The sequence below is a fragment of the Sphaeramia orbicularis genome, chromosome 7 (genome assembly GCF_902148855.1).
Source record: "Sphaeramia orbicularis chromosome 7, fSphaOr1.1, whole genome shotgun sequence".
Classification (NCBI taxonomy): domain Eukaryota; kingdom Metazoa; phylum Chordata; class Actinopteri; order Kurtiformes; family Apogonidae; genus Sphaeramia; species Sphaeramia orbicularis.
The window spans coordinates 48,237,833-48,263,989 of NC_043963.1; the positions used below are offsets into that span (position 1 = coordinate 48,237,833).

At 39.0% G+C, this 26,157-nt stretch overlaps 2 protein-coding genes across 5 annotated transcripts in view; one reads left to right on the forward strand and one right to left on the reverse strand.

The window, feature by feature from the left end:
- Positions 1 to 980: 980 nt before the first annotated feature.
- On the reverse strand, positions 981 to 15,732 carry zgpat (zinc finger, CCCH-type with G patch domain). Of its 4 annotated transcripts, none has more exons than XM_030139694.1 (7): positions 15,581 to 15,732; positions 13,713 to 14,349; positions 13,202 to 13,335; positions 12,001 to 12,159; positions 11,793 to 11,912; positions 5,871 to 6,285; positions 981 to 1,435 (listed from the first exon to the last, which is right to left on the reverse strand). In XM_030139694.1, exons 2-7 carry the CDS (start codon positions 14,333 to 14,335, stop codon positions 1,297 to 1,299), a joined length of 1,590 nt encoding a protein of 529 aa, XP_029995554.1. In that variant the 5' UTR covers positions 14,336 to 14,349; positions 15,581 to 15,732; the 3' UTR covers positions 981 to 1,296. The 4 variants fall into 4 exon arrangements, with proteins under 4 accessions (XP_029995554.1, XP_029995552.1, XP_029995553.1 ...); XM_030139692.1 differs by having other exon boundaries at positions 13,713 to 14,382; XM_030139693.1 differs by having other exon boundaries at positions 13,713 to 14,390.
- A 448-nt stretch (positions 15,733 to 16,180) lies between these two features.
- Positions 16,181 to 26,157, forward strand: part of tti1 (TELO2 interacting protein 1) — a 37,938-nt gene continuing 27,961 nt past the window's right edge. The window contains exons 1-7 of the mRNA XM_030139650.1: positions 16,181 to 16,327; positions 17,392 to 18,128; positions 20,085 to 20,422; positions 21,232 to 21,484; positions 21,959 to 22,118; positions 22,204 to 22,502; positions 24,212 to 24,619. Coding sequence (XP_029995510.1) covers positions 17,406 to 18,128; positions 20,085 to 20,422; positions 21,232 to 21,484; positions 21,959 to 22,118; positions 22,204 to 22,502; positions 24,212 to 24,619 — 2,181 coding nt within the window. The 5' untranslated portion in view covers positions 16,181 to 16,327; positions 17,392 to 17,405. The remainder of the gene's footprint in view (positions 16,328 to 17,391; positions 18,129 to 20,084; positions 20,423 to 21,231; positions 21,485 to 21,958; positions 22,119 to 22,203; positions 22,503 to 24,211; positions 24,620 to 26,157) is intronic.

Below are 26,157 nucleotides of genomic sequence, written 5' to 3' on the forward strand. Positions count from 1 at the left end.
CATTTCCAGAAAATTTCATCAAAATCCGTCTTAACTTTTTGAGTTATCATGCTAACATACAAACAGACACAAACAAACCCCAATGAAAACATAACCTCCGCCGTTCCTTGACGGAGGTAATAAAACCCTGTTTATTTACATCTCTGTCTCATAAAACCAGTCAAAGTTCAATCTGTGGAGAGCTGCTTTAGTATTTACAAAATACTATGTAATGTGTTGTCATCATCCAGTATTTCTGATACCTTACAAGTGGTATCTGTGTTGGTTTTCTCACTTCCAAGGTAAATGGAACGTAGCCTATATTAGGATGGTGAATGAGGTAGTCATTATTTTTGATAAGCATCAGCACATTGGCATCATCCTATAGAGTTTTGTCAGGCTGATATTATCATTTTGCTCATAGCTCAGCTTCACAGAACTTCTAATACATGGTACTCCGGCTGTGCCCTGTTATCATGCTCTGTCACATTCAGATGAGGTTTTGCTCACAAAGGGAGAATGAATGAAGACCCCACCGGTGTGCAGCTCCCTCCAATCACGACTTCAACCTTTACTGGAGTCTGGCTGGAGAAAGGTAAACCATGCGGTCACTACACGCCCACCGCCTACAGACGTCTGTCCGAACTCCGAGGAGACCGGCCTCTCGAGAAATTCATTATTTAATAGACAGGTTACTGTTGTGGCTTCAAAGGTGCCATATACGAGGCGGTATGAGGTGTGGGTGAATAGAGGGGCCCCACTTCAAAACTCTACAAAGGTCTCCCAACTCCTCAGGATATAATTTTAGAATCAGTCAGAAATTCAAGCCAAGGTGTATCGTTGGAAGCATCAGTGCAGCCTCTGTCCAGAATGATTGAAACATCTCCTGGCAGAAAAAAACACTTACACAAACATTGGCAATTCTGTAGCAGAGAATCAGATCTTTACCTGTAGTGTTAGTTGTGTAAAAGGTACTGAGGTGTAAAATGAAGGCAAATGTACAAGATTTTCTCCAAACATCTGGCATTTAGTGGAAGGAAACAAAAATACACAGTCAAGATCTTCAGAACAAATGAAAATTTGTTTTTGTCATTTGTACACGTTAAAACCAAAGGCATGTTTACAGAAATGAAACTGCTCAGTCCTTCAAAAATATATGAGTAGCAGAAATATTCCACTTTACTGCTACTACTGCTAGTGAGAAATAATGCTTAAAAAATACAGTACAGCAAGTAAGTGACAATAGGCAAGGGACAAAAGTTCATTTCAGGCAAGTGGTGCCTGTCTTCATCCTCAAAGTCTTTGAGAGAACAGGGCTTAGAACTCAGTCATTTTCTTGTGTGTGTCAGCCTTCTTGTGCTCTCTCTGGATGGACAGCTCCTGGGCTTTCTGCTGGGCCAGCAGCCGCCGGGCCGCTGACAGCTTCTCCTCCAGCAGCTTCGCTGTGGACGAGTCCCTTTGGATGCACAAAACAACAAATAGATTAGGAAGCAAGGAGAGACAGATAAGACATGTTTGGTTTGGCCGCATTATTTCAGTGTAAGCCGGGCACAGAAACACTGTCTAACCTCCAATCTTCTCATCTTATTTACATTTTCACACACACACCCCCTCCCATGTTCATTCTTAGTTGTGAATTCAAAATTCATGAGCAGATGATGGAGGCTGCACAGTAACTAGTGTTGCTCATATTTTATAATAAGGAGGCTCCCACTAATTTTCACAGACAAATGTGTCAAAATGTTTCTGTGAGTTTTCAAGGATTCATGAAGGACCAATTTTAATGATCATTCACAACATTTAAAGTGGTTCTATGTATGTAGTACTGATATTCCAAACACTCAGCACGAGGGGTCAGTCTGGTACCAAAACCCACTTAGGACCAAAACCATAGACAAATCAACACTATGTATCCACAGACTGGATCAGTCACTTAAATATAAAAGTATACGAATAAAGCACATTGTTTCCACACATCTGTATTATAGTATCATCAAGTCTTCTTCCGCAAATTAAATCTCATAGATGCTTATTTTAACAGTCACTCAAAATAACAGTATCTTACGATGTTCATGTGGACCAACAAATGGCAACTTGGCAAAGATAACAACATCCAATAATAACTTCATAACTTCATGTGCCTCAGAATCAAATTGATTATTAGCTAATATTTGAGTAGTATAAATACTATACATATCCCCTTTGACTACATGAACAAAAGTGTAGAATAAATAATGGCAATATGAGAATAAAGCAAAAATCAGAAATATTTCTTCTTACATTATTTAAAAATAACCATTAAAGTGTGAAGAAATAATATTTAACAACACGAAATGTGATATTGAACCCTAAAACCTGTAGTGAGATGTAGCTGCAAATCAAAACGTATGGAATCAACAGCTTTGGATCACTCTGCGTCAATTTACATGATATTTAGAGCTGAACATACAACATTTCTTCTGTCTGTTATGGACGGGCAATGCTAGCTCATATGGATATAATACTACTGACAGTGTTATATAACCACTTGCTGGCTTTGCACCTTTCTTTTTATCAAGTTGACTACTATCTGGAGTGGTAGGCCATCTTGCACAATCTTATGTTGGAATTGTTTATAATGACCTATATGTGCTGCCTCCGCCATGTTTCTAGTATTGAAGCTTTTTGCACAAAACATAAATGTCCACTGTCTTTTTTAGGCCTCTGACTAAAGCTTCTGTTAGCTGTTAAAAAAAACATAAAATATTAAACATTTTCTTGATAGGCATGTCACAGATTCCATTTTACATGAGGATGACTGAAAACTAGGCCAAACTTATCTGAGAAGTCAGGCATCAAGTATTGAGATATTATGTTTTGTGAAGCTGTATCAGTTTTTGGGCGGCATGGTGGTGCAGTGGTTAGCAGAGTTCAATTCCAACACCAGGAACTTTTCTGTGTGGAGTTTGCATGTTCTCCCCATGTTTATGTGGGTTCTCCAGCTTCCTCCCACCATCCACAGACATGCACTGGTAGGTTAATTGGTTAATCTAAATTGCCTGAATGTGTGAGTGATTGGTTGTTTGTCCAGGTCGTTATTGAAAATCAGAATCAGTTCTCAACTAATTTACCCAGTTAAATAAAAAAAATAAAAAAATGCAAAGAATGGTACATTGTATACCTCACTGTGTACGTTGCTGCATACATTACAGGGATGTGTCATTGATAATATTCCTGCAACTGGATAATGCAATATAATATACTGTATTGTAACCGCTGCATCATGACATGGATCACTAGATTGCTGCAAATAGACAACCCCAATTACTACTGGAGGGTGAGGTGAAATTGTCTTGCATCGATGTAGAATATTTATTAGTGCATGTAAACAGGGTTCCTACAGGTTTCTACAAGTTAAATTTAAGACTTTTTAAGACCTTTTTAAGACGACTTAGAACAGAATTTAATGCCCATTTCATAGCCTACTTCATGGCCATACTGGCAAAAATTTGTGACTCTTAGAATTTAGGAAAATATATTTATCTACTCCAACACCTTGATTCCCTCTATTCTGAGTCAATTCTTACCGGGGGCTGCAAAGTTTGCGATAACTGGTTACTAATTTCGGGATGGAACTGGGGAGACCAACGTTATTTTCTTTGCAACTTGGACATTTAACAGACACATTTAAACTCAATAGAGCAAGCAAGTTTATGGGAACATAACTTAAAACCTACCATATCAAATTTAATACCTTTTAAAGACTTTTTAAGGTATTAAATGCAGATTTGTAAATTCAAGATTTTTAAGACTTTTTAAGACCCCACAGGAACCCTTGTAAATCATATTTTCATTGTCTTTGCAACATGCACACCAAACGGATTGTAAAAAAACTGCCTCAAATGCAATTAAATCATCACAAGTTGTGCATTTCCTCACCACCCACAGACCAACTTTTGTCAGCTTAGTAGTGATTGCAAGGTTGTTTATTCCAGTACATATATCATGATCTCAGTATTGAACCATATTATTGCACACTGCAGACTTTCCTCGTGTGCAGACCTCTTAGTTACCAACAGCAACAGATACTCAGACTGAGACATCAAAACCTTTAGTGAAAGATTGTCCCTGGATTGCTGTGTTACTGTAGCCCAATTAACTTCATTACAGACAATCAGGCTGAATTTCATTACTTCCCAGAACTTTTCCAGTTTCTTCATGACTGTGGAAACACTGCATAAATTAGTTGTGTATGTAGTGTTAATTCTGTTTGCGATGGGAGAGATAAGAGCTGCTGTGGAGACAGGGAGCTGAGGTTTCCTTCCAATAACCTTGGTGTTACTGGCATCCTGATTTATTTAAAGTCAGAACCAGGTTTCACAGGAATCCAATTGGATATACAGTACCGGTCAGAAATTTGGACACACCTTGTTATTCACATCTTTTTCTTTGTTTTCATTACCTGTAGATTAATACTGAAGTAGAGCTAAAATGATGAATTGACTCGAATTAATTGATCGAATTAACTTGAAGAAAAAAATCAACAGATTAATTGATAACAAAAATAATCGATGGCTACAGCTCTATACTGTAGACATCAATACTGCGAAAGAACACATTTGGAATTATGGAAAATTAAGAATGTTAAACAAACCACAATGTGTTTTACATTTTAGATTCTTGCTTTAAAGACAGCCTTGCTCTTGGCATTCTCTGTCAGATTCATGAGTCCATATTTTTGACTTGTACTGTCTACACTGAAAAAATCTAAATCTTACAAAGATAATTTTCAATTGTTCCACTGGCTGATTTTTTTGCTTAATTCAAGACTGTTTTGCTTAATTCAAGCATAAAAATCTGCCAGTGGAACAAGTGAAAATTATCTAGGTAAGATTTCTTGAAATAAGATTTTAAAGATCTATTGTCTAAAAATAAGTTCTTATATGTCACTTACAAATAGGGATGCACCGATACCACTTTTTTCCAGACCGAGTACAAGTACTTACATTTGATAACTTGTCAATACCAAGTACCGATATGAGTACTTAATAATACTGTTACAGTTCTTAGTTACTTTTGAAAATGTCCTTTATTGTCATCGTCATTAGTCGACTGTAACAAAGTGCTGCCACTGACATTTAATGCTTTGGAATGAGGGTTTCTCAATCAATCCGCCAGAGGGCGCCGCTCTTAATTAACCATACTTGCCAAATACCACGAAGAAGAGTAAAGTTTTTTGAGTAGAAGAAGAAAGTCAGTAATAACAAACATGGCGATCACAGAGGAGGTAATACTAATGTGGATACTAATGTTGATATTGATGAGGGTAGTTGGAAAGATCCGCTACCTCCACGGTTCCCGGTGGTATTGCTTATCTGTCTGGGTTCGCACAGAGCCTTATATATGAGATAATATGATGATCTTTATATGGCTCTGGGTACGCATCCGCTAGCTCCTGGAAAACGGACAGAATTACGTGTGGAATGTAGGCAGAGGACGGACAATGAGCTCCGTCCGTATCCGTCGGTGTCTTTAACGTAACTCGCTGTCACCGTTACTTTTGTCACCATCGTTTATTTTTAAAAATCTCCACCCTGCTGACATGACTCTTTTGCCACGCACCTGCTGCATTATGAGGTGAACGTCATGCTGCCGTCAAGTGGTATCGGTGAGTTTGTATCAGAGCACTTTTACAAGTATTACTACACACTCAGTATCGGACCGATACCCGATACTGGTATCGGTATCGGTACATCCTTACTTACAAGTTACTCTTTAGGTGATAATGTCTTATTTTAAGTGTGATGAGATATTTTGACTAGAAATGAGGAAAATACACTTGGTAAGATTTAGATTTTTGCAGTGTATATGGTAAGTGCAGCGTATCAACCACATCCATCCATGGTACTGACCTGCTTGACTGCCTGCTGAGAGACTCATTCAGTTTCTGGATTTCTCTCTCGGTCTGGGCCACCCTCTCGGCGGCCTGGAACAGCCTCACATTCAGACTCCTCTTGGTGCTCTTCCCCCCCCTGTAGGCCTCCACCCCGGTTGCAGCTAATGCTATAGCACCACCTCCAGCAGCAGCATCAGCAGCATTCTGGCCTCCCAGCTTGTGGTTGAGGAAGTCAAACACAGTGCGGCGCCCCCCTGTGGCAATCCGTCGTTTTCTGCGTCGCTTTGGGCGCCCTGTCTCTGTGCCGTCTTTGGCTACCTTGCTCTGCGTCCGCTGCCGGGTGAACTCAGCGCACAGGTCCAGAGACTTACCTTTAGGCTGGACCACCGCCATCACTGGCTCTACGCGACCCTCCTGCATCTTCCCTAAACCTGGGAAAACAAGTGGGTGAGTCTGGTGAAGAAACACAACCTCCTGGATACTGTGGATCCACGCAGTAAGCATTACAACGCATTTTTGTGTGTAAATTATGCATTATTTATCAGATACATCCAAAATGATAGCTACATTAAACAGTCTATTTTTCAGGTTCTTCCATATAAATTCAACTCTACTCTTATGAAAATATGAGTAGGTGGGGGCAGCCATGGCCTAGAAGCCTGGAGAGTCGGCTTGTGACCAAAGGGTCGCCGGTTTGATTCCCCAGACTGGCAGAGAGTTGTTGCCTGATGTCCCTTTGAGCAAGGCACTTAACCCTTCCGTTTGCTCCCCTGGCCTCTGATATGGCGAGCCCACTGCTCCTAGTCTGCAGTGTGTGATGCATACATGTATGATCTAGTGATGGGTTGAATGCAGAAGGCCAATTTCGGTGCATGTGCATGTCTACGAGTATGAACCCTACTGACAAATAAAGGTTCTTAATTCTTAATGTATATAGTCTATAGAGTTAATTATTACTTACTACTATTATTATTATTTTTTACATTGTTTGTCTTTTGTATTATTTTTATGCGTGCACATTTTTTCTTGCACTATTCTGTTACTGCCTTGACCTTCGAATTTCCCTGTTGTGGGATCAATAAAGTCTAATCTAATCTAATCTAAACTAAATCTATCTAAAATCGATCTAAATTTAAGGACCATTGACTTTGTACTCTCTAGCTAAGTAACAACATTGTGCTTCAACTACCATCAGTCATTTCCAAACTTTTCTACCTTACAGTTTTCAGAATTTGGCAGTAAAACATTTCCTTTTGCCTCTAGTTACCCCCTGCTCTAAGCCTACCTGCACCAACTGCATGAATTTGCAAAATATTATAGAAACATCCCCAACATGAAAGTTCACAGGACAAATGTAATAAAAGTCTGAGAGGGTTAATATGTGCTTTTGTACTGCTTTACCACCTAAAACAGGCCCAGCTAAAATACAACTCAATATCCATTGACATGTTTGTGTAGATTTTTGCCGCCATCATGCAATCCACTCCCACAGCTGTGAAGCATACTTAAACCTAAAAGAACAAAAAGGGCAATTCTGTGTTGTTTTAAAAGTCTACTTAATATCGACACGAACAAACAATTCACAGATCAAGCTAGCAGTTTTATGAGACAAAACCACTGCTGACATGGGAGTCCAGTGGATCTGAATAGTGATAAAACCATTTTAGTTTTATTAGTCAGACGTAAACTCAGCTTAAGTGTGGATTTGATTACAGAGCCTCAAAACTGGAGTGTGGAGCTTGAAAAAAGAACTGAGGTTGTAAAAGACAGAAGCTTTTAAGTTGCATTATGGGAAGTGAGGGGTTTGTCATATTTGGCACTTAAAAGAATGAAATACCAAAAAAGAATAAATAACAAAATAAATTAAAGCTGCAAGCAGCATTGGGCGGGACCTCGCATCGGGCGCTCCGCCTCCCCCGCGATCCGCCTCCCATGACCGTCCACACCTCAGCTCCACTCACACCTCTCCGTCCCCATACCAGTTCCCACCCTTTAGTGTATGTCCTCCTTACATCTGTACAGAACACCAGCGACCCTCTGTTGAAACCACCATCACCTTTAAAATGAGACTTTTAATTTGGAAACCCTACTGTGTGTATGTGCATTTGTTTTGTATGTGAGAGAAAGAATCAGTTAGAAAAATGAATTGAAATTGTGTGAATAATTGAGCATTAAAGTGATGATTTGTCACATTTAAGGCTTTTATTTTGGAAAAACCCTATTGTGTGAGCATGTGTGTCTGTGAGAAAGAGTACTTTTGAATGAAGAAACATTGTACAAACAGTTGAGCGTTTGGTCATAAAAGTGAAAAGAAGTTATGTAATAGACCTTTTGTATTATTTTTAATAGGGGTTTTATTTTGAAAAAAAAATTACTCTGTGTACTTTGTAATGTGTGCAAAATGTCCAATATCCACAATACAATGCAGAAAAAACAGTTTTAAAATGAAAAGGAAAAAAATAAAAAAAATAAAAAATTTCTTGGATTGCCTGGGACTTGAACCAGGATCCTCTTGTTCCAAAGGCAGCTACATGAACCACTGCACTACAGACAGACACATGTAAGTGTGCACCAGGAAGAATTTTATAGGGAGTCTGTCATTGTGAAAAGTGAACGTAAACATAGTCTTCAAAAAATCGCCATAATTCCATAACTGTAGGTCGTATCTGAAAAATTCTTTCACTTTTGGATTCTGCAGACTTGTGGGAATTTAATGAGTTATGTTTTTAATGAGTTAAGTTTTTACTCAAAAGTCTGAAATGAATAAGCAGTAATTGCAGAAACGTAGAGTAACTTTCAAAGGCAGATTGCCAACTTCCTGTTGGAGTTAGCTCATGAGTGTCAGTGTATGATTTGTCGGCTCAATCAGACCAACATTCTGGCATTTGTTTCATGTTTCTGTGACATTCCTACTGGCCGCTACAGCAGATGTTGTGTGTTTTTTAGTACATAGGTGGCGCTACAGAGTCCATTTTGGCACCCAAGGGGTTAATTTTGATATTGAATCAAAGTGTTCACCAGCCATGACATACATGGCAAATTTGGTGAGTTTTGGAGCATGTTAAGGGGGTCAAATGGCAGTCTAAAGTGGAAAAAGTATGAAAATAGACAAATTACTATAAATCAATAACCGTACATCCAATCTCAAAAATTTTTGCATGTGAACGTTGTGCTGAGTCCCGTGAACGCGTAGATATTTCACATGTGGGGAAAAACTCCAAAGTGAAAAATGAGTTCTAAACATCGCAACTTTGCGGGCTCGTAACAAAAAAACTAAGACAGTTCTGGAAAAAGCGTGAGATCACTTTTTTGAGGAGGGTTCACTCTATCTTTTGGTGCTATTTAGAAGTCAATACGATAAACGGTGTCATTGGAGTTAGTTTAGAAAATTTTATTTTGAAAGGCATATTGCGAACTTCCTGTTGGAGATAGGTCATCAGTGTCAGTGGATGATTTGTAGAGCATTTTCCAACCAACATTTTGTCATTGGTTTCATGTCTCTATGACATTCCTACTGGCCACTAGGGCTTTTATGGTTTTTTTTCACATAGGTGGCGCTAGAGAGCCCATTTTGGCACCTATGGGGTTAATTTTTTTCATTTTATCAAATTTTTCGCCAGGCCTGACATGTGTGCCTAATTTGGTGAGTTTTCGAGCATGTTTAGGGGGTCAAATTCCAGTTTAAAGCGTCACGGAAAAATAATAATAATATTAAAGCTGCAAGCAGCATTGGGCGGGACCTCGCACCGGGCGATCCGCCTCCCCCGCGATCCGCCACCCGTGACTGTCGACGCCTCAGCTCCACTCACACCTGTCCGTCCCCATACCAGTTCCCACCCTTTAGTGTATGTCCTCCTTACATCTGTACAGAACACCAGTGACCCTCTGCTGAAACCACCATCACCTTTAAAATGAGACTTTTATTTTGGAAACCCTACTGTGTATATGTGCATTTGTTTTTAATGTGAGAGAAAGAATCAGTTTGAAAAATTAATTGAAATTGTATGAATAAGTGAGTATAAAAGTGATGATTTACCACATTTAAGGCTTTTATTTTGGAAAAACCCTATTGTGTGAGGATGTGTGTCTGTGAGAAAGAGTACTTTTGAATGAAGAAACATTGTACAAACAGTTGAGTGTTTGGTCATAAAAATGAAAAGAAGTTATGTAATAGACATTTTGTATTATTCTTAATTTTGGTTTTATTTTGAAAAAATGTACTCTGTGTACTTTTGAATGTGTGCAAAATTTCCAATATCCACAATACAATGCAGTAAAACCTGTTTTAAAATAAAATTTAAAAAAAAAAATTTTTTTGGATTACCTGGGATTTGAACCAGGGTCCTTTGGCTCCATAGGCAGCTACATGAACCACTGCACTACAGAGAGACATGTGAAAATGTGCACCACCAAGACTTTTATAGGGATTTTGCCATTTGGAAAAGTGAAACTAAACATAGTCTTCAAAAAATCGCTATAATTCCATAACCGTAGGTCGTATCTGAAAAATTCTTTCACTTTTGGATTCTGCAGACTTGTGGGAATTCAATGAGGTCTAACTTTTATGTCAAAACTCTGAAATGAATAAGCAGCAATTGCAGAAACGTAGAGTAACTTTCAAAGGCTGATTGCCAACTTCCTGTTGGAGTTAGCTCATGAGTGTCAGTGTATGATTTGTCGGGCTCAATCAGACCAACATTTTGGCATTTGTTTCATGTTTCTGTGACATTCCTACTGGCTGCTAGGGCAGATTTTGTGTGTTTTTTAGTACATAGGTGGCGCTACAGAGTCCATTTTGGCACCCAAGGGGTTAATTTTTGATATTGTATGAAAGTGTTCACCAGCCATGACATACATGGCAAATTTGGTGAGTTTTGGAGCATGTTAAGGGGGTCAAATGGCAGTCTAAAGTGGAAAAAGTATGAAAATAAAAGAATTGTTATAAATCAACAACCGTACATCCTATCTCAAAAATTTTTGCATGTGAGCATTGTGCTGAGTCCCATGAACGTGTAGATATGTCACATGTCAGGAAAAACTGCAAAATGAAAAATGAGTTCCAAACATCACAACTTTGCGGGCTTGTAAAAAAAAAACTAAGACAGTTCCGGAAAAAGTGAGAGATCACTTTTTTGAGGAGGTTTCACTCTATCTTTTGATGCTATTTAGAAGTCAATATGACAAACGGTGTCATCGGAGTTAGTTTTAGAAATTTTATTTGAAAGGCATATTGCGAACTTCCTGTTGGAGTTAGGTCATAAGTGTCAGTGGATGATTTGTAGTGCTTCATCCAACAAGAATTTTGGCACTGGTTTCATGTCTGTACGACATTCCTAGTGGCCACTAGGGCTTTTCCCATTTTTTTCACATAGGTGGCGCTAGAGAGGCCATTTTGGCACCTATGGGGTTAATTTTTACATTTTATCAAATTTTTCGCCAGGCCTGACATGTGTGCCAAATTTGGTGAGTTTTTGAGCATGTTTAGGGGGGCAAATTCCAGTTTAAAGCGTCACGGAAAAATAATAATAATAATAATAATATAAAAACGAACGAAAAACAATAGGGCCTTGCTTGCAGGCAAGGCCTCTCACTGTGTGAGAGGGCCTTACCTTTCGGCTCGGTCCCTAATAAAAACGAACGAATAACAATAGGGCCTTGCTTGCAGGCAAGGCCTCTCACTGTGTGAGAGGGCCTTACCTTTCGGCTCGGTCCCTAACTACATTGTCTTAGCCTCTGATCCAACAGCTGTGCCAACTCTTCTTACTCTTGCGTAGTGAATCCCACTGCAAAACATTTCCCCTCTGTATTGTAACTTCATTTGTGTAAAAAAAAAATCTTTAATCTTTAGCAGTCCACAAGTGACTAATGTAATCAGGACAGGATGTACCAGTGTCAGAATGTAAAATGTGATTATTGGTGTATGCTTGCTGGTGCTTACCTTTCCCATATTCGTAGCCCATTTTGAGCAGTAGCTTGGATCCGATACCTCTTGTATGTGCCTCCCAGCCACCAAAATTAAGACTGTTTGATGATGATGTGGATTCTGCAGAGTCCAGAACTGCGTGGTAACAAGTGAAAATGAAGTTAGATATAGTCAGTTAAACCTAGAATAGAAGGAACTACTGATAACGTTGATTCATATAGACCTCTTCCATAAGCTGCAAAATCTTCAGGGTCGTCCTGGTCAGAGTCAGATGACACTGGGTCATCTTCCCTCAGAGGTGGGATAACGCCGTCGGCCTCGACCACGGCGTTTTTCAGCAGCAGTGAGTCAAACTTCACAGTGTAGAAACCACTGTCAATATCTACAATGACAGAAAACCACTGAGTCAGTAAACATACGGTGGATGGATTAGAGAAGCGGTATGGATGCTTTCCAGAACCCCAACCGCTGCATCACAGTAGGAGTTTGGGTTCACATTCTCAGTGCAAAGTTAAAATGTCATTATAGGAAATGTTACACACCCACTTGTGTTTCACTGACCTGAAACAGCACAAATACCTGTCAAATCAAACCACTATTATAATGAATCACTACAAATCTAAATTCAGTTGAATGAAACATCTATTTATATGGTGGCATGCTGTTTTCTCTAAAGCAGCCTTTCCCAAACTTAGGATTGGGCTAAAAATGAGTTGCAAAGATGGTTTTATCGTGCTACCAACTGTCAAACTAAAGTCAATCAGAATGTTACAATAAGTGAATTCATTTTCATAAATGACATAAAAAAAAATGTTCTCTGGAAGCATTTAATCACATGTTGACTTCATGAAAGCCATGTTAAATGTAAAGGGGAGAACCCAAAACCTTCTATGTCATGTGACCCAGTGACTCTCAGCTGAACTGTAATACTACACTGGGAAAATAAGACATACCTACATTTTAGTGATTTATGTTAAAATTTTAAGTGATTTTAATAGATTACATGTTACATTATAACAACTTTTAACTCTTCTCATAATTATGAGGTTATGATGTCATGCTTACAAAATATTTTCTCAGAATTATGAGATGAAGGGTCTGATTTCTTTACCTTTTGTGTATGCAATTTCATTAAAACTGTATGAACCAGATGCAAATAAGACATAAGTATCTAATGAGCTTGTAGAAACATTTACTACATACCATCTTAATAATGTTTTTCAAATAAATTTAAAAGCTTTGATGAATAATCAACCAAATCAATTTTGTTGACAGCAATATAACTGTAATATGGTAAAGGCTTTGTTTTTAATTTATGGAGATTGCAGGTCTGTGCAGATTATTTGGATTAATCAAAGTAGCCATGTTCATATGAATTCACTGAAGAATGCCATTTTAAATCTGCTGTCAGAGTAAAAACGTACCTGTGATTTTTGCTGGGTACCAGATGCCATCCTCGTGTCGAACCAAGCAGGACGAGCCTTCTTCGAGATTACTGAGGTCACACTCCACAAACTCTCTCAGTTCTGACACAAACACCACCTCACCATGGGAAAACCTTCAACAAACAGACAATATTCCCTTAAACACAGAGAAAACACAGATCCAAGTGAAATATCCAGAATTATATTTAAACGGTTAAATGTTGTTGGTAGCTAAATCTTATACCAAACACCATCTGTTTTTTTAATCAGAAAAACACAAACAAAAAAAAAAGCCATTGATTTAGATGATTTAAAGCATTAAATTAATAAATACAAGGGAAAAGAAAAATGACAAGCAATTCTTAGCTGTTTTTAGCAACCTATACCCAATGTCTTTGTTAAATGGGCAACACTGACACTCACTGGATCCTATTTGCTATTGCAAAGAAAAACAGAATTAACATGTTGAGAATACAATATGATACTGAATGATTAGAACGTGACAGTTTACCTGCAGTTATCCTGGAAGCGGCATTTATCCTCTAGGTAAAATGGGCATGGTTTCATAGACTTCTGTGTGGGGTAAACATACAGCACTCTAACTCGTGCCTCATCTCCCTCTGGTGATTCTGCCCCGACCACCATGGCATTGTGGTACTCTAGTGTCCCCCATGTTGTCCGGTATGGTGCTCTTACTTTGGTACCACTAAGTGCGTCTTCTTCGTCCTCCTCCTCATTATCCTCCTCTTCATCTTCACAACTGTCTAACCCCTCTCCCTCTTTTTCCCCTTCAGTAGTGACACAGTTTGTGCCTGATGACTCCCCAAGTTCTGAGTAGAAGGCTGCAAACTCATCATCCAACTTGCCACCATTAGTAGTGCTGCTGTTGGCTGCTGCCTCTGAGGCATTTGTCTGCTGTCCTTTGCCATCCTCCTCAAGGCTGGCCAGTAGACGACTCTTTTTGACAGACACCAAGCTGGCCTCAGTGAGCTCTATGAGCTGGCAGAGGTCCTCTTTCAGTTTGAGCAGGTCTGACTGCTGAGAAGGGTCCAGGCCTGCCAGCAGGGCTGTCTCCACCTGCTGCAGCTGAGCACCGTATGTAGTGAGGGCTGCCTCCAGAGTCTCTTCATCCATACTGAAACTTGGCACTGGGCAGGGTAGGAAAGGACAACATCAAGGCACTAAGACACCAGAGGAGAAAGAAACAGCATACATTTTGAAAAGGAAAATTATCATTTGTATAAACTATTATCAAATATCATATGATTTGATGGGACGGCACGGCAGTGCAATGGAAAACACTGTCGCCTCACAGCAAGAAGGTCCTGGGTTTGATTCCGACACCAAGAGTAAAAACCAAGACCTTTCTATGTGGAGTTTGCATGTTCACCCCATGTTTGCGTGGGTTCTCTCCGGCTACATGCACTAATAGGTTACTTGGTTAAGCTAAATTGCCCATAAGTGTGAATGTGTGAGTGATTGGTTGTTTGTCTCTATGTCAGCCCTGCGATGAACTGGCGACACGTCCAGGCTGTACCCCGCCTTTGCCCATAGGTAGCTGGGATAGGCTCCAGCACCCCCACGACTCTTTTGAGAATAAAGTAGTTCAGAAGATGGATGGATATGAATGGATTATTTTCCAATTCACATTTGAGGTTTCATTGACTGACAGAAAGTAACGATGTGAGTTAACAGTAGGGGTGCAGCGACTACTCGACTAGTTAATAAATAGTCGATGGCAAAATAAGTCGAGGACTAATGTTGTAGTCGACAGGTCGTTAGTGATGTTATGCACTTTAGTCTAAGGAAAAACTTTTATTTTATTACTGATTGTACTTACTTGTTTAACAAACTTTGCTGGGCACTGGAATTTTTATGCAAATAATGCATTTTTGGTTAAAGGAAAAAAAAATATTTTATTGCTGCTTGCAACATTTGTTGAATATTTGTTTAACATGCTTTGTTATGCATTCTAATTGTGCACCAAATGTTGTTGTTAAAGGAAAGAAAATGTATTTTATTGCTCCAATAAATATAAATAAGATTTAGTTTTTTTCTGTTTGTTTATTTTTGCAGTTCATAACCTGACAAGTCAACTAGTCCTTACAGTAGTCGGTGACTAGTCGACTATTGAAATAGTCTTTAGTTGCAGCCCTACGTATCAAGAAAAAAACGGGACAAAATACATATACAAAAGAAGCTAATTTAACTATCTAATAATCGGTTGTTATTAAAGCTCTCTGGTGGAACCTGATCCAATAGTTATTCAAGCTTTGAGCTGCCCACCAGCCTTTCTGTAGGATATACTGAAGCTAGCTTTGGCTAACAGTTAGCTACATGGGCTACAATGAAAAATAGTCATCACAGTCTTAACATTACCTTGAGCATAGGCTACAAGACTTCTGACGTATCAACGGGAAAAGCGGACGTCATGAATGATGCACCTGTAGTAAAAGCAATGTATGCAAACTGAATAACTAATCATAGATACTGGAACAGCACAGTCACAACATGAGCCGGTTCAGCATCAAGTCACAGCAGCAGCAGTGAATGACATGCAGGCACTTCCGCATGGGAAAAATTCCTTTCAAAATTAAATAAGCAGACGTCTTGCTGTTTTGTTCGGTTTGACCATTGCTCGTACAACCACTAACTGATGCAAAAAAGAAAGTATTTCTTAAGGAACGAAGTAACACATAATTCTGTATGTTTCACACACAATGTCTATGCTGGCGTACAGACAGCTCACCTATCTGCTTTTTATTTTAGGTCTAATGTGATTTATTTAAACGGCAGCTCCACACTTTTATACGTATGACAGCGAATGGTAATTTACTATTTTCCTCCTGGACACTCCTCACATAAAAGATGTTATGTGTATTTTGAAGGCAACCTCTACAAACCGGAACTCTTCTTTTGACTTACACCAGACAACTTAATGCATCGCTAACGTATTGCGTCACTCATGTGCGCCGTTGACGCGCAGAGATGACGTTACTTTTTAGCCTGAGTTTAATAACTTCTCAAAATATGTGATGTTTCATGGTTTCTGTTGGCTTAAAAATAAGATTTATATGTATAACGTATTCAATATGTGCTACCGCTAAATGGTGTGAAGACGTGAAGGTAAGATGGTTGTTTGTTGACATTATTTATTCAGTATATCCTCAGTAACATGCTAGATATCACTAAATAACCCACACGTTTTAGTTGTACCAGATGAGGTGGGCGCAATGTGCATTTCTAAGGAAGTTCTGTGTGTGTGTTTCATAACCTAATATTATTTGTAGTTAGTCGGCTCTTTTCTCGAAAACTGTACTGCAAATAACACATTAAATTCAGATCTTAGTGCAGTCTCAGGCAACAAGGAGCACAGTCACCATCATCATCACTCTGCTGTTGACATTCTAAACTCATGTTCAACTCATGCTAAACTCAGATTTTCCAGCGTTACAGGATAAAGCAGTCCTCTTGTCATCCCAGTGGTTTTCATTCATTTAATGGTATCATACTGAAAATCTCATTGTAAATGTTAAAAACCCACCCTACACATACTGGTTTGAGGAAGGATCTGCTTCTGTAAATCAAGTAAGACAGATTGATTCATTCACAACAGAAGAATGAAAAATAAGAGTGTGCGGTTGCTGCAATGGGGTTTGTGGGATTTACTCCTTATCTACTTAAGTTTGGAGTCAATTTATTGTTTATTCTTTAAGATTCAGTAATCTCTAAACAGCAGCTAGTAGGTTTCTAAGTTTAATACCCAGTAGTAATTCTGTTAAAGGACAAACCACAGAGTACTGTGGCAATCAGTGTCTAGGCTTCTCAACAGAAATTATTAATTTTGTGGGATAATAATACTTCATAAAAAATGGTTCACACTAACATTTTTAGGATTAGTTTGATGTTTAAGGCCATATTTTTGAATTACTACATGTGAGTTTGGTGGTCTGATCACTATTTATAGCTTTGACTTAGAAGCAATTAGGGAATGATATTTACGGATAAATTGTATTTTTTCTGCTTCAAACTCTTTTTTTTATTACATCTGCCTTTACAAATCCTCTATGGATCAACCTCTAAGTGATGAAATATAGTTAAACTACTACTTCCTACTTGCTACTACTTACTACCACCTACTTCTGTCTCTTCATCGCTCCTCACTCATTCCATTTCCCTCTTCACTTCAGTGCCTTCTGCAGGGATGCCTCCAACCATGACCCAGATCAGTGATCCAAAGATTGCTTTTGCCTACCTGCGTCCAGCCTGTGTCCTGCTGACCAAAGAACCCACCTTGACCAATGTGGAGAAGCTGAGCAGCCAGCTAAAAGAAGTCAATGATGCCACCTTGCAACAGCTTCAGGACTATGTTCTCTTCCCTCTTCGCTTTGTCCTCAAAGTCCCTGGACCCAAAAAGGAGAAACTGGTGCAGGCTGTGGCTGATGCTGTGAGCCATGTCCTGGAGAACACTTGCATCCAGAACTGGGACACTCTCCATGATCTGTTTTCAGAACTTTGCCTATGTCTCTGTTCTCCAACTGACCCAGGGAAACCTGCAGATACTTCAGAGGAGCTTAAGTCATCTGTGCTGAGATGTCTGGATGCCTTGTTTCATGCTGCTTATGGGGATATTGTTTTCAAACTTTTTGAGCCGGTTATGCTGCCTGGAGTGGGAGCTGCTGTTTCGTTGCTTCTCGCTTTAGGAGAGAAGGAGAAATCTCGAGATATACAGGCAGCAGCTCTGAAATGCCTCCAGGCTTTGACCCTGCAGTGTGACTGTGCTCAAGATCACATAGATTCATCGTCAGAGAGATGCACTATAGGCAGCACGATGGCTTCATTCTTACCTGGGATCACTACAGCTATGACCAGAATCATCACAGGAGATCTGAGACAAGGCCACGTAGTGACTGTCAGAGCCATCAAGGTACTCGACTCTACTATTCATACAGTTTAATATTTAAATAGTTGCATAATATGTTAAAAATGTGTAATGTAGGGTTATTATAGTATAGTATAGTATAATATAGTATAGCATAATATTTAGTATATAGTTCATTTTCTATGATTTTAATGTAGTTTTCAATTTGGTTTTAAATTTCAGTTTATCTCAGTTTTATGAGAGTAGAAGTAGTATTGATTTTTTTTTTTTTTAGTATTTGAGGAGTGCTACTTTTAGTTTAGTTTTCTATTCATTTAAAATTTTTGTTTTCAAAGGTATAACAACCTTAGCCTTGATTAATTAGAGTCTGAAAAAGATTCAGTGAACAATTCATGACATTAAATTGACATTTTCAACACCATTAATTAAACGTCCCATATTGTGCAAAGCCATTTTATTCCTGTTTGCCATGAGCCAATGTGAGTTCATGGTGAACAAGAAGCAATCCATTTGACTTGTTGAAGTAAGATGAAGTCACCTGAATAAAATGAAAACAAGTTTTGTATGTATTGTTTTAATTCTTTTATAATTGGCATTTTTAAATTTCAACATTTTCTCTTATAGTTTTAGTTTAAGCTGATTGAAATGACAGCATATTAAAGTCCTTGTTAATGGCCATTATATGTATCTGGTTAAGAGGTTATTTATGATTGGATTTAGTGTACTTTACTTTGCACTTGAATTCCAGAGATTACATGCATGTTATATTCTCATATCAAATGTATAGCTGTCAGTAGTCTTGAGTTTTCATCTGCACTGATGAGGAAAGATAAAGTCCAGTGCACATGAATTTGCAAGAGAAAATATTAGAGTAAAGATACTGTATCACTATGGTCTCGTTAAACCATGCAACACAAAACATTTGTCTCTGCAAAAAAGTTAATAAGGTTAATATATGGTAAAGCCCAGAAAGGCAATGATACACAGATCTAAAGGTAGATCTAGAAAGCTTGCAAGGTCACAAAAATTCTAACAATGAAGTACTTTTTTTTTCAGGTATTAATTTTTTTTTAGTGAGAAGCTTTATAACAAGGCTTTACATCTGCATTTATTTCAGAATAATGACTGATTTGTTGTGCATTATCCTTTACTTTAGCATTATTGCAAGTTCCTAGAAACAGCTGTATTTAAAAATGGTGTTACATTCTCTGTTACAGTGAAACATCAATATTAAATAGACAACAACATGACATATAAAGCATATGTAAACTTGTTATGTTTCTTTTATAATAAAACAGCATATATACTCAGGGCAGCACAGTGGTGCAGTGGATAGCACTGCTGCCTCACAGCAAGAAGATCTTGGGTTCGATTCCAGCACCAGGGACCTTTCTGTGTGGAGTTTGTATGTTCTTTTCATATGCGTGGGTCCACCGTCCAAAGACATGCTCTAATAGGTTAATTGGTTGAGCTAAATTGCCCATAGGTGTGAATGTGAGAGTGATTGGTTGTTCATCGCTACATGTCAGCCCTGCGATTAACTGGTGACATGTTCAGGGTGTACCCCACCTTTGCCCATAGGTAGCTGGGATAGGCTTCAGCACCCCTGGGATCCTCTCGAGGATAAAGCAGTTCAGAAAATGATTGACTGTATATATACCAAATAATGTATTATTATCTAAGTTTAAATCATGCTATAACAACATCATGTACATTCTAATATCTGGTACACATCTGTAGCAAGGCCTGATTCAGAGTTTATTATCTTAGAGAATATCCATTCTTTGTCACATAAAGTTGGAGCTTTACTTGTAAATATACTACATGAATATTGGAAAAATTTACAGTTTTTCTCTAGTAAATTGTTTTTTTTTGTACCTGCAATGATCTTAATGCATGGTAGGATTTACCTCAACAAAAAAGCTGAAAGTAAAGCAACTTTTGTTTGTCTTTTTGTCCAGTGTATATTTACATCTATTCATGTGAGCCCTTGTGTTTCAGGTCTGGTCCAGTACCGTCGGCCTGGTCATGGAAGACTCTCAGCTTCAGGCAGGTGACCCTCAGAAGTCGCCTCCCCCAGACCTGGGGAGGATCGGGCAGCTGGTCATCCACAGGACTAAAGAGTGGGTCCAGAGCACGGCAGGGAAGCTGTGTGTGCTGCTGAAGAAGATTATCTCATGCTCATTGGCCCATCAGCACTGGAGGGTTCGGATGGGGATGGTGGAGCTGTCGGACCACCTGCTGGCGACGTGCAGTCAGTCACTGGGAGAGTGTGTGGGGCCGCTACTGGAAGCACTGGTGGGAGCTGTCAATGATGAGGAGCCCAGAGTCCGACAGAGGTAACATTTGGGAACTTTGTAAAGGAATAGGATAAAAAAAAATCCTCTTAATTTTGCCTGAATGACAATAAATAATAAAGGAAAGAGAAAAGTGAAACACCACAGTGAGTCTCATGCCATTGGTTTAAAAAATTATACAACAGTTTGCTTGGTGTCTGCTTTATAGTTACTACCTATGCAGAAAAAGTTACAATGCATTGACTATATTCTATACTCCAGCCTAAGAATGCTTAATAATGGGATAGTAAGTATTTTTTTGGTTCTCAATTCATGAATTATGGTCCTCTATCTTTCACTAAATGCTTATTTTTCACTGACAGTATTTTTTTTAAACAGAAATTTTAATACAGTTTTTTTTTTCTCATTACTTTACTTCAACTCTCAATGACCTTTTACACCAACTTATAATATGATCACACTGTAATGCTTTATAATCATACAAGAAACTGAATTCAATTTCAAATATAGTGATATATAATGATAATATAATGCATTTTATACATGGGCTCCATACAAAATATAAACTCAATTTGATTTCAGTAGTCACTATGTACATGAATAAATGTTGAAAATAATCCTTAAAGATTCTTGGATGTGCAGTACAAATTTAAGATCAAACCAGTGGAAAATGTTATCATACCCTTGAATGATAAAATTCAGCTCAGTGCATCAGTCTTCAAAAGCTTTTGAATTTTGCAACATCGAAGAACTCAGTAGATGTTTTCACTCTGACTTTTTCTCCCACAAACTCAATGGCATGAAATGTGAGTTGACATTGAATGACTGATGCGCCTCCAAATGCTCTGTAGATGTGAAGTTGCTCTCAGAGATGTATCACAGAGGAATCAGAGCTGCAGTGCTCAGACCTTCACCAGCATCCTGTCAGAAAACCTCCACACCTTAGCCACATCCCTGCCCAGGCTGATGAGGACCTCCGAGGACCAGAAGAAGCTGTATGTCCTCAACGTGTTCCTAGGGTACTTAAAGATCCTGGGCCCTCTGGTCTCTGTGGTGCTGAACTCTGCTGCACATCTGGAGAGGATTTCCAAAGCACTGATGCAGGTAAAACTAATAGAAACGTCATCAAATACTTGCTCTGTTAGATAGAACTGATACTGCAACTGGCTATTAAATCTTGTCACCATGAATGAGTGAATTGCTTGTCATGTGATAGTCAGGAGATTTCATTTCTCATATAGACACAAATGTTCTGTTGATATATGGCATAAATATAAATTATGATCTTATTTGCTCACATAACTCAGTTCAAGTCAGTTCAGCTGCAAGGTCATAGACATATATTTTAAGTATAATTTGACCAAAACCAAAGATCCTTAAGTGCAGTGTTACATTCAGGAAACATCCAGAAGAGAATAAACTGAGGTGAAACTGAAAGTCAGGTTCAGTCGTAAAATGTTTGTGTCATCATTTGTGTTGATGTAATTTGGTTGGATGGAATGTATAAACTTGACTTATCAGCAGTTCAACACAGATTGTCTGTTGGTTAAAACCCAACACTTCTGTGTGTCTCTAAAGGTGCTGGAGTTGGATGTGACAGACGTTCGCATTGTAGAGGAAAGGAGCGTTGCTGTTACCATAGAAACCAGTTCCACTGCTCACATCCAAAGGAAACGCTTCCTATACTTCACAGATGACCGGATCTTCTCTGTGCTCGTGGAGATCTGTCGGACTTTAGGTAGAAGGAAATCACCTTACTGTAGTATTTATTGATGGACAAGGGTTTGACTCATTCATCAGTCTGTTGACTTTTCTGTGTCTAGGTTACTATGGCAACCTATACCTGCTCACTGATCACTTCCTGGATCTCTACCGACAGTCGTCAGCCTACAGAAAGCAGGCGGCCATGGTGCTGAATGAGATATTCAGGGGTGCTGCTGGCATCGGCGTGGTGACAGAAGGTCAAAGGTTGGAGGGCGGAGGTCAGAGAGCCTTTGAACCAGCCACCCAGGAAGAGTTAACGGCTGCAGTGACGTCTGTCATAGAGGAATACATCAGTGTGAACAATTGGCACTTGATTACAGTCAGCATGGAGACTGATAGATGTCAGCAGGACCAACAGGTTAGGACACTCTCTCTCTCTCTCTCTCTCTCTCTCTCTCTCTCTCTCTCTTTCTCTCTCTCTCTCTCTCTCTCTCTCTCTCTCTCTCTCTCTCTCTCTCTCTCTCTCTCTCTCTCTCTCTCTCTCTCTCTCTCTCTCTCTCTCTCTCTGTGTGTGTGTGTACAGAATTTGTGTGTCTTTTACTGATCTCTCCTCTAATCAATATTATGTTAAACTTCCCCCTCTCATGGTCACATCACCTCATATTCCCTCCAGACAAAGCACAAAGCACAGCGCAGCCTTGGATTTACAGCATCTCCACAAAGGAATAGCTGTTGGAAAATACTAATCAACTGGTGTAAACTATTGAGTCTGAATTATTGAGCAGACAGCCAACAGAGACCCTCAAACACTGACAGCATGGTGTTTGTTTGTACCTAAACTCCCTGTGTATCATGTCAGCTAAAATATGGTTTCCTGCAAAATATGGGCTGCTAGTACACTGTTGAATGTGCACCAGTCAGAGGGACACTGAGGATTTACCTACTGCGTAAGACCATAATGGATAGCTGCAATAAAATATTGTCAGTCCAGTTCCTGCATCACATGTGGACACGTCTGGACCTTATCCCAGCTACCAGTAGATGAAGGCATGATTCACCCTAGAAATGTCACCAGTTCATCACTGGGCTGAAGCAGTTTTGAAATGGAAATTTTTTTGATGACCCCACTATCGATCACAGTACAGTAGTTCAGGGGTTCCCAAACTTTTAAACTTGCAACTCCCAAGAGACTGGCAACCCCCACTATCCCTGAAGTGACTGAAACATAAAACAAACGTGCGCACAGGACTCACACACTAACAGGCGTATCCAAACACAAGTATAACAACACAAAAGAACAGAACAGCCTGACAACAATTTAAAAGCAGAATATGTCAAAGCAATCTCCATGTAACAAATGACTGAACGTTGTTTCTGTCAACTTCATTTTAACACAATACTGTCATTTTCAACGTTACTAATGAGCTGTTCAGAAGAAATCTACTGGTGCACACTGAAGTGATGTTTACTGTAGCGCTGAAAAGTGATGTGTCACCTATAAATGATACTGTGGCATAATTGCTGTATTGCATTGTGGGTACTGGACATTTTACACTTTGTGTTCTGTTTTATGTGCAGAGGTTCAAGAGGGGGGTTTGTGTTAATGTTTATTTAGGTAAATGTGTCTGTTTTACAATGGTTATGCCTTATTTTGTTTATTTTTTATTTTTATTAATGTGACACCATTAGTCCAACCTGTAGGCTGAACAACACCTTAAATGTTTGTCAAGATCAAGTTGCTTTACACATGTTATTGCTCTGAGTTTTGCACCTTTAATGTAAAAGTAGTACCTGTGTTCTTAAGAGTCACATTGTAAACTTCCTATCTTTGAAGAGTTTCAATGCCACTGATGGTCTGTCAAATGTACCTCAAGAATCACATCAAGAGGATCCTGAATATTATCTTGCAACCCCTCGTTAGTGTCTCACCACCCCTACTTTGGGAACACCTGCAGTAGTTGGCTGGGGTACATAATATGCAAAAATTTTTAACATGGAGTGAGTGAAATAGTGATATGTCATCTGTTGTAAAATCAAGCTTTGTACATATAAAATAAAACTCTTTTTTTTGTTGTTTTGTAAACCTCCGTGCTGATAACATGAATCTTTTCCCATCTGTCTCTGCAGCTGCTCAGTCCATCCAGACTTCTCTCCATATCCAACAGTGATAGCAGCAACACACACATCAACTCTCTCCAAGTGATTCCTTCTGCATTTGCCTCTGCATCTTCCTCCTCCTCCTTCCATCAGCTCAACAGTAACATCTGGCAGCTGTGTGTCCAGTTGGAGGGCATCGCCTACTTCGCTCAGGCACTGGGGCTCAGCTTCCGTCCCATGTTGATGACATCACTGTACCCTGTGCTGGAGAAAGCAGGGGATGAGACGCTGCTGGTGAGCCAGACGGCGCTGAGCTCCATGTGGGCCATGAGTAAAGCCTGTGGCTACCCGTCCCTGAAGGAGCTGATCAATGAGAACGCAGACTACCTGCTCAATGACATCTCTCTGAACCTGCAGAGGCTCAGCCAGCATCCACAGGTGAACTCAGTGTCACATGTTAAGTAAAGATGGAATGGGCATTAGAAGAAAAATTCAGTTCTTTAAGGCAGACAGACTCTTACTCTATGCACATGAATGTGGATAATAGAACTGCAGCTATAGATTACTTTCTTTGATTTGATGAAACAATTATTTAAGTAGACAAAAAAATTGGAAAAATGTTAAAAAGACATGTCTGAAAATGGCAAAGAACTTGTCCTTTATTCCAGAAGCAACTAAAACAACAACCATAAAAAGTATAAGAGTTAAAGAATATGTAAAACCTATCTATGTAGAAATAACAATAACAACAGTATAAGTATTTATAAAAATGTTGATATATATGCAGGGTTATTCAAAAAGAATGAACCAATTTCATGACGCATTGCTTCAGTTCTTAAGCATCACCATGGAATGAGTCAGTGATTATTTGAAAGAGGAGTTTTCTAAGTTTGAACTTTTTTAAATGAAAAGTACCCCAGTGATGGATTTGTTGGAAGGGGCCCAAGATCTTGCTCTTTGTGCTTGGCCTGCAAGATACCCAGACCTTACCGTGTATGATTTTTTTCTTCTTCTGGGGATACATAAAAGATTGCATTTATGTTCCACCGCTACCCACTAACCTCGATGACCTTAAACATCGAATAACAGGTCAGGTCAGGTCTCCCTCGAAAAAGAGATTTCATCTCAAGGGACTTCCTGGTTAAATAAAGGTTAAATAAAAATAAACAACAGCGATCAACTCAGTGGATCATGATATGCTGATACGCGTCTGGGAGGAATTCTCTTATCGGATTGATGTTGCCCATGCTGCAGGTGGTGGCCACATTGAGCACTTGTAAGACAGGAAATATAAGTTGATTGTGAGTAGAGTACTTGTGACTTGGCTGGAGTTTTCTATTGCTTTTCCTTATTAAAATATTTCATCATGAAATTGGTTCTTTGTTTTTGAATAATCCTGTATATAAACAACAACAAACAAGTCCAATGACATCTACAAACATCTTCAGTACATTTATATCCAGCTTACCAACAACTTAACATAGAACTATCATACAACTGAAAAAAAATAAAGCAAAATATTTTTAATGTTCGTGATAAAGCTTAAAAGTTTAAAGGAGTAAGTGATGGTTCCAATGATGAAACGTGAGCATATAGACATTTTCTGACTTTTCGTCCTCGTCTCTTCTGAGTTACACTCTATGTTATTTGTGTTGATCCTGGGGTCATGTGTATCACAATAAGCATCCGTGCGAAACACAACAGCGGAACCAATTTTTAGTGGCAGTGAAATTAAGGACACAAAGCTTTTATTCAGGAAAATTGTAATTATTTTTTTTCAATTAATTCAAGATGATTAATTGGTTCATTGTTTCATCTCTAGATGATAACCACAAGGAGGTGTTGCCATTTTGTTGGATAAATTGTGTACTGTATTGCTGGTCCTTGTTGAGTTCTTAGGAGCATGCCTTTAAAATAATTAGTTTCATGACTCAATGGCATCTACACCTCTGTATTGTAGACTCGTAGCGCTCAGG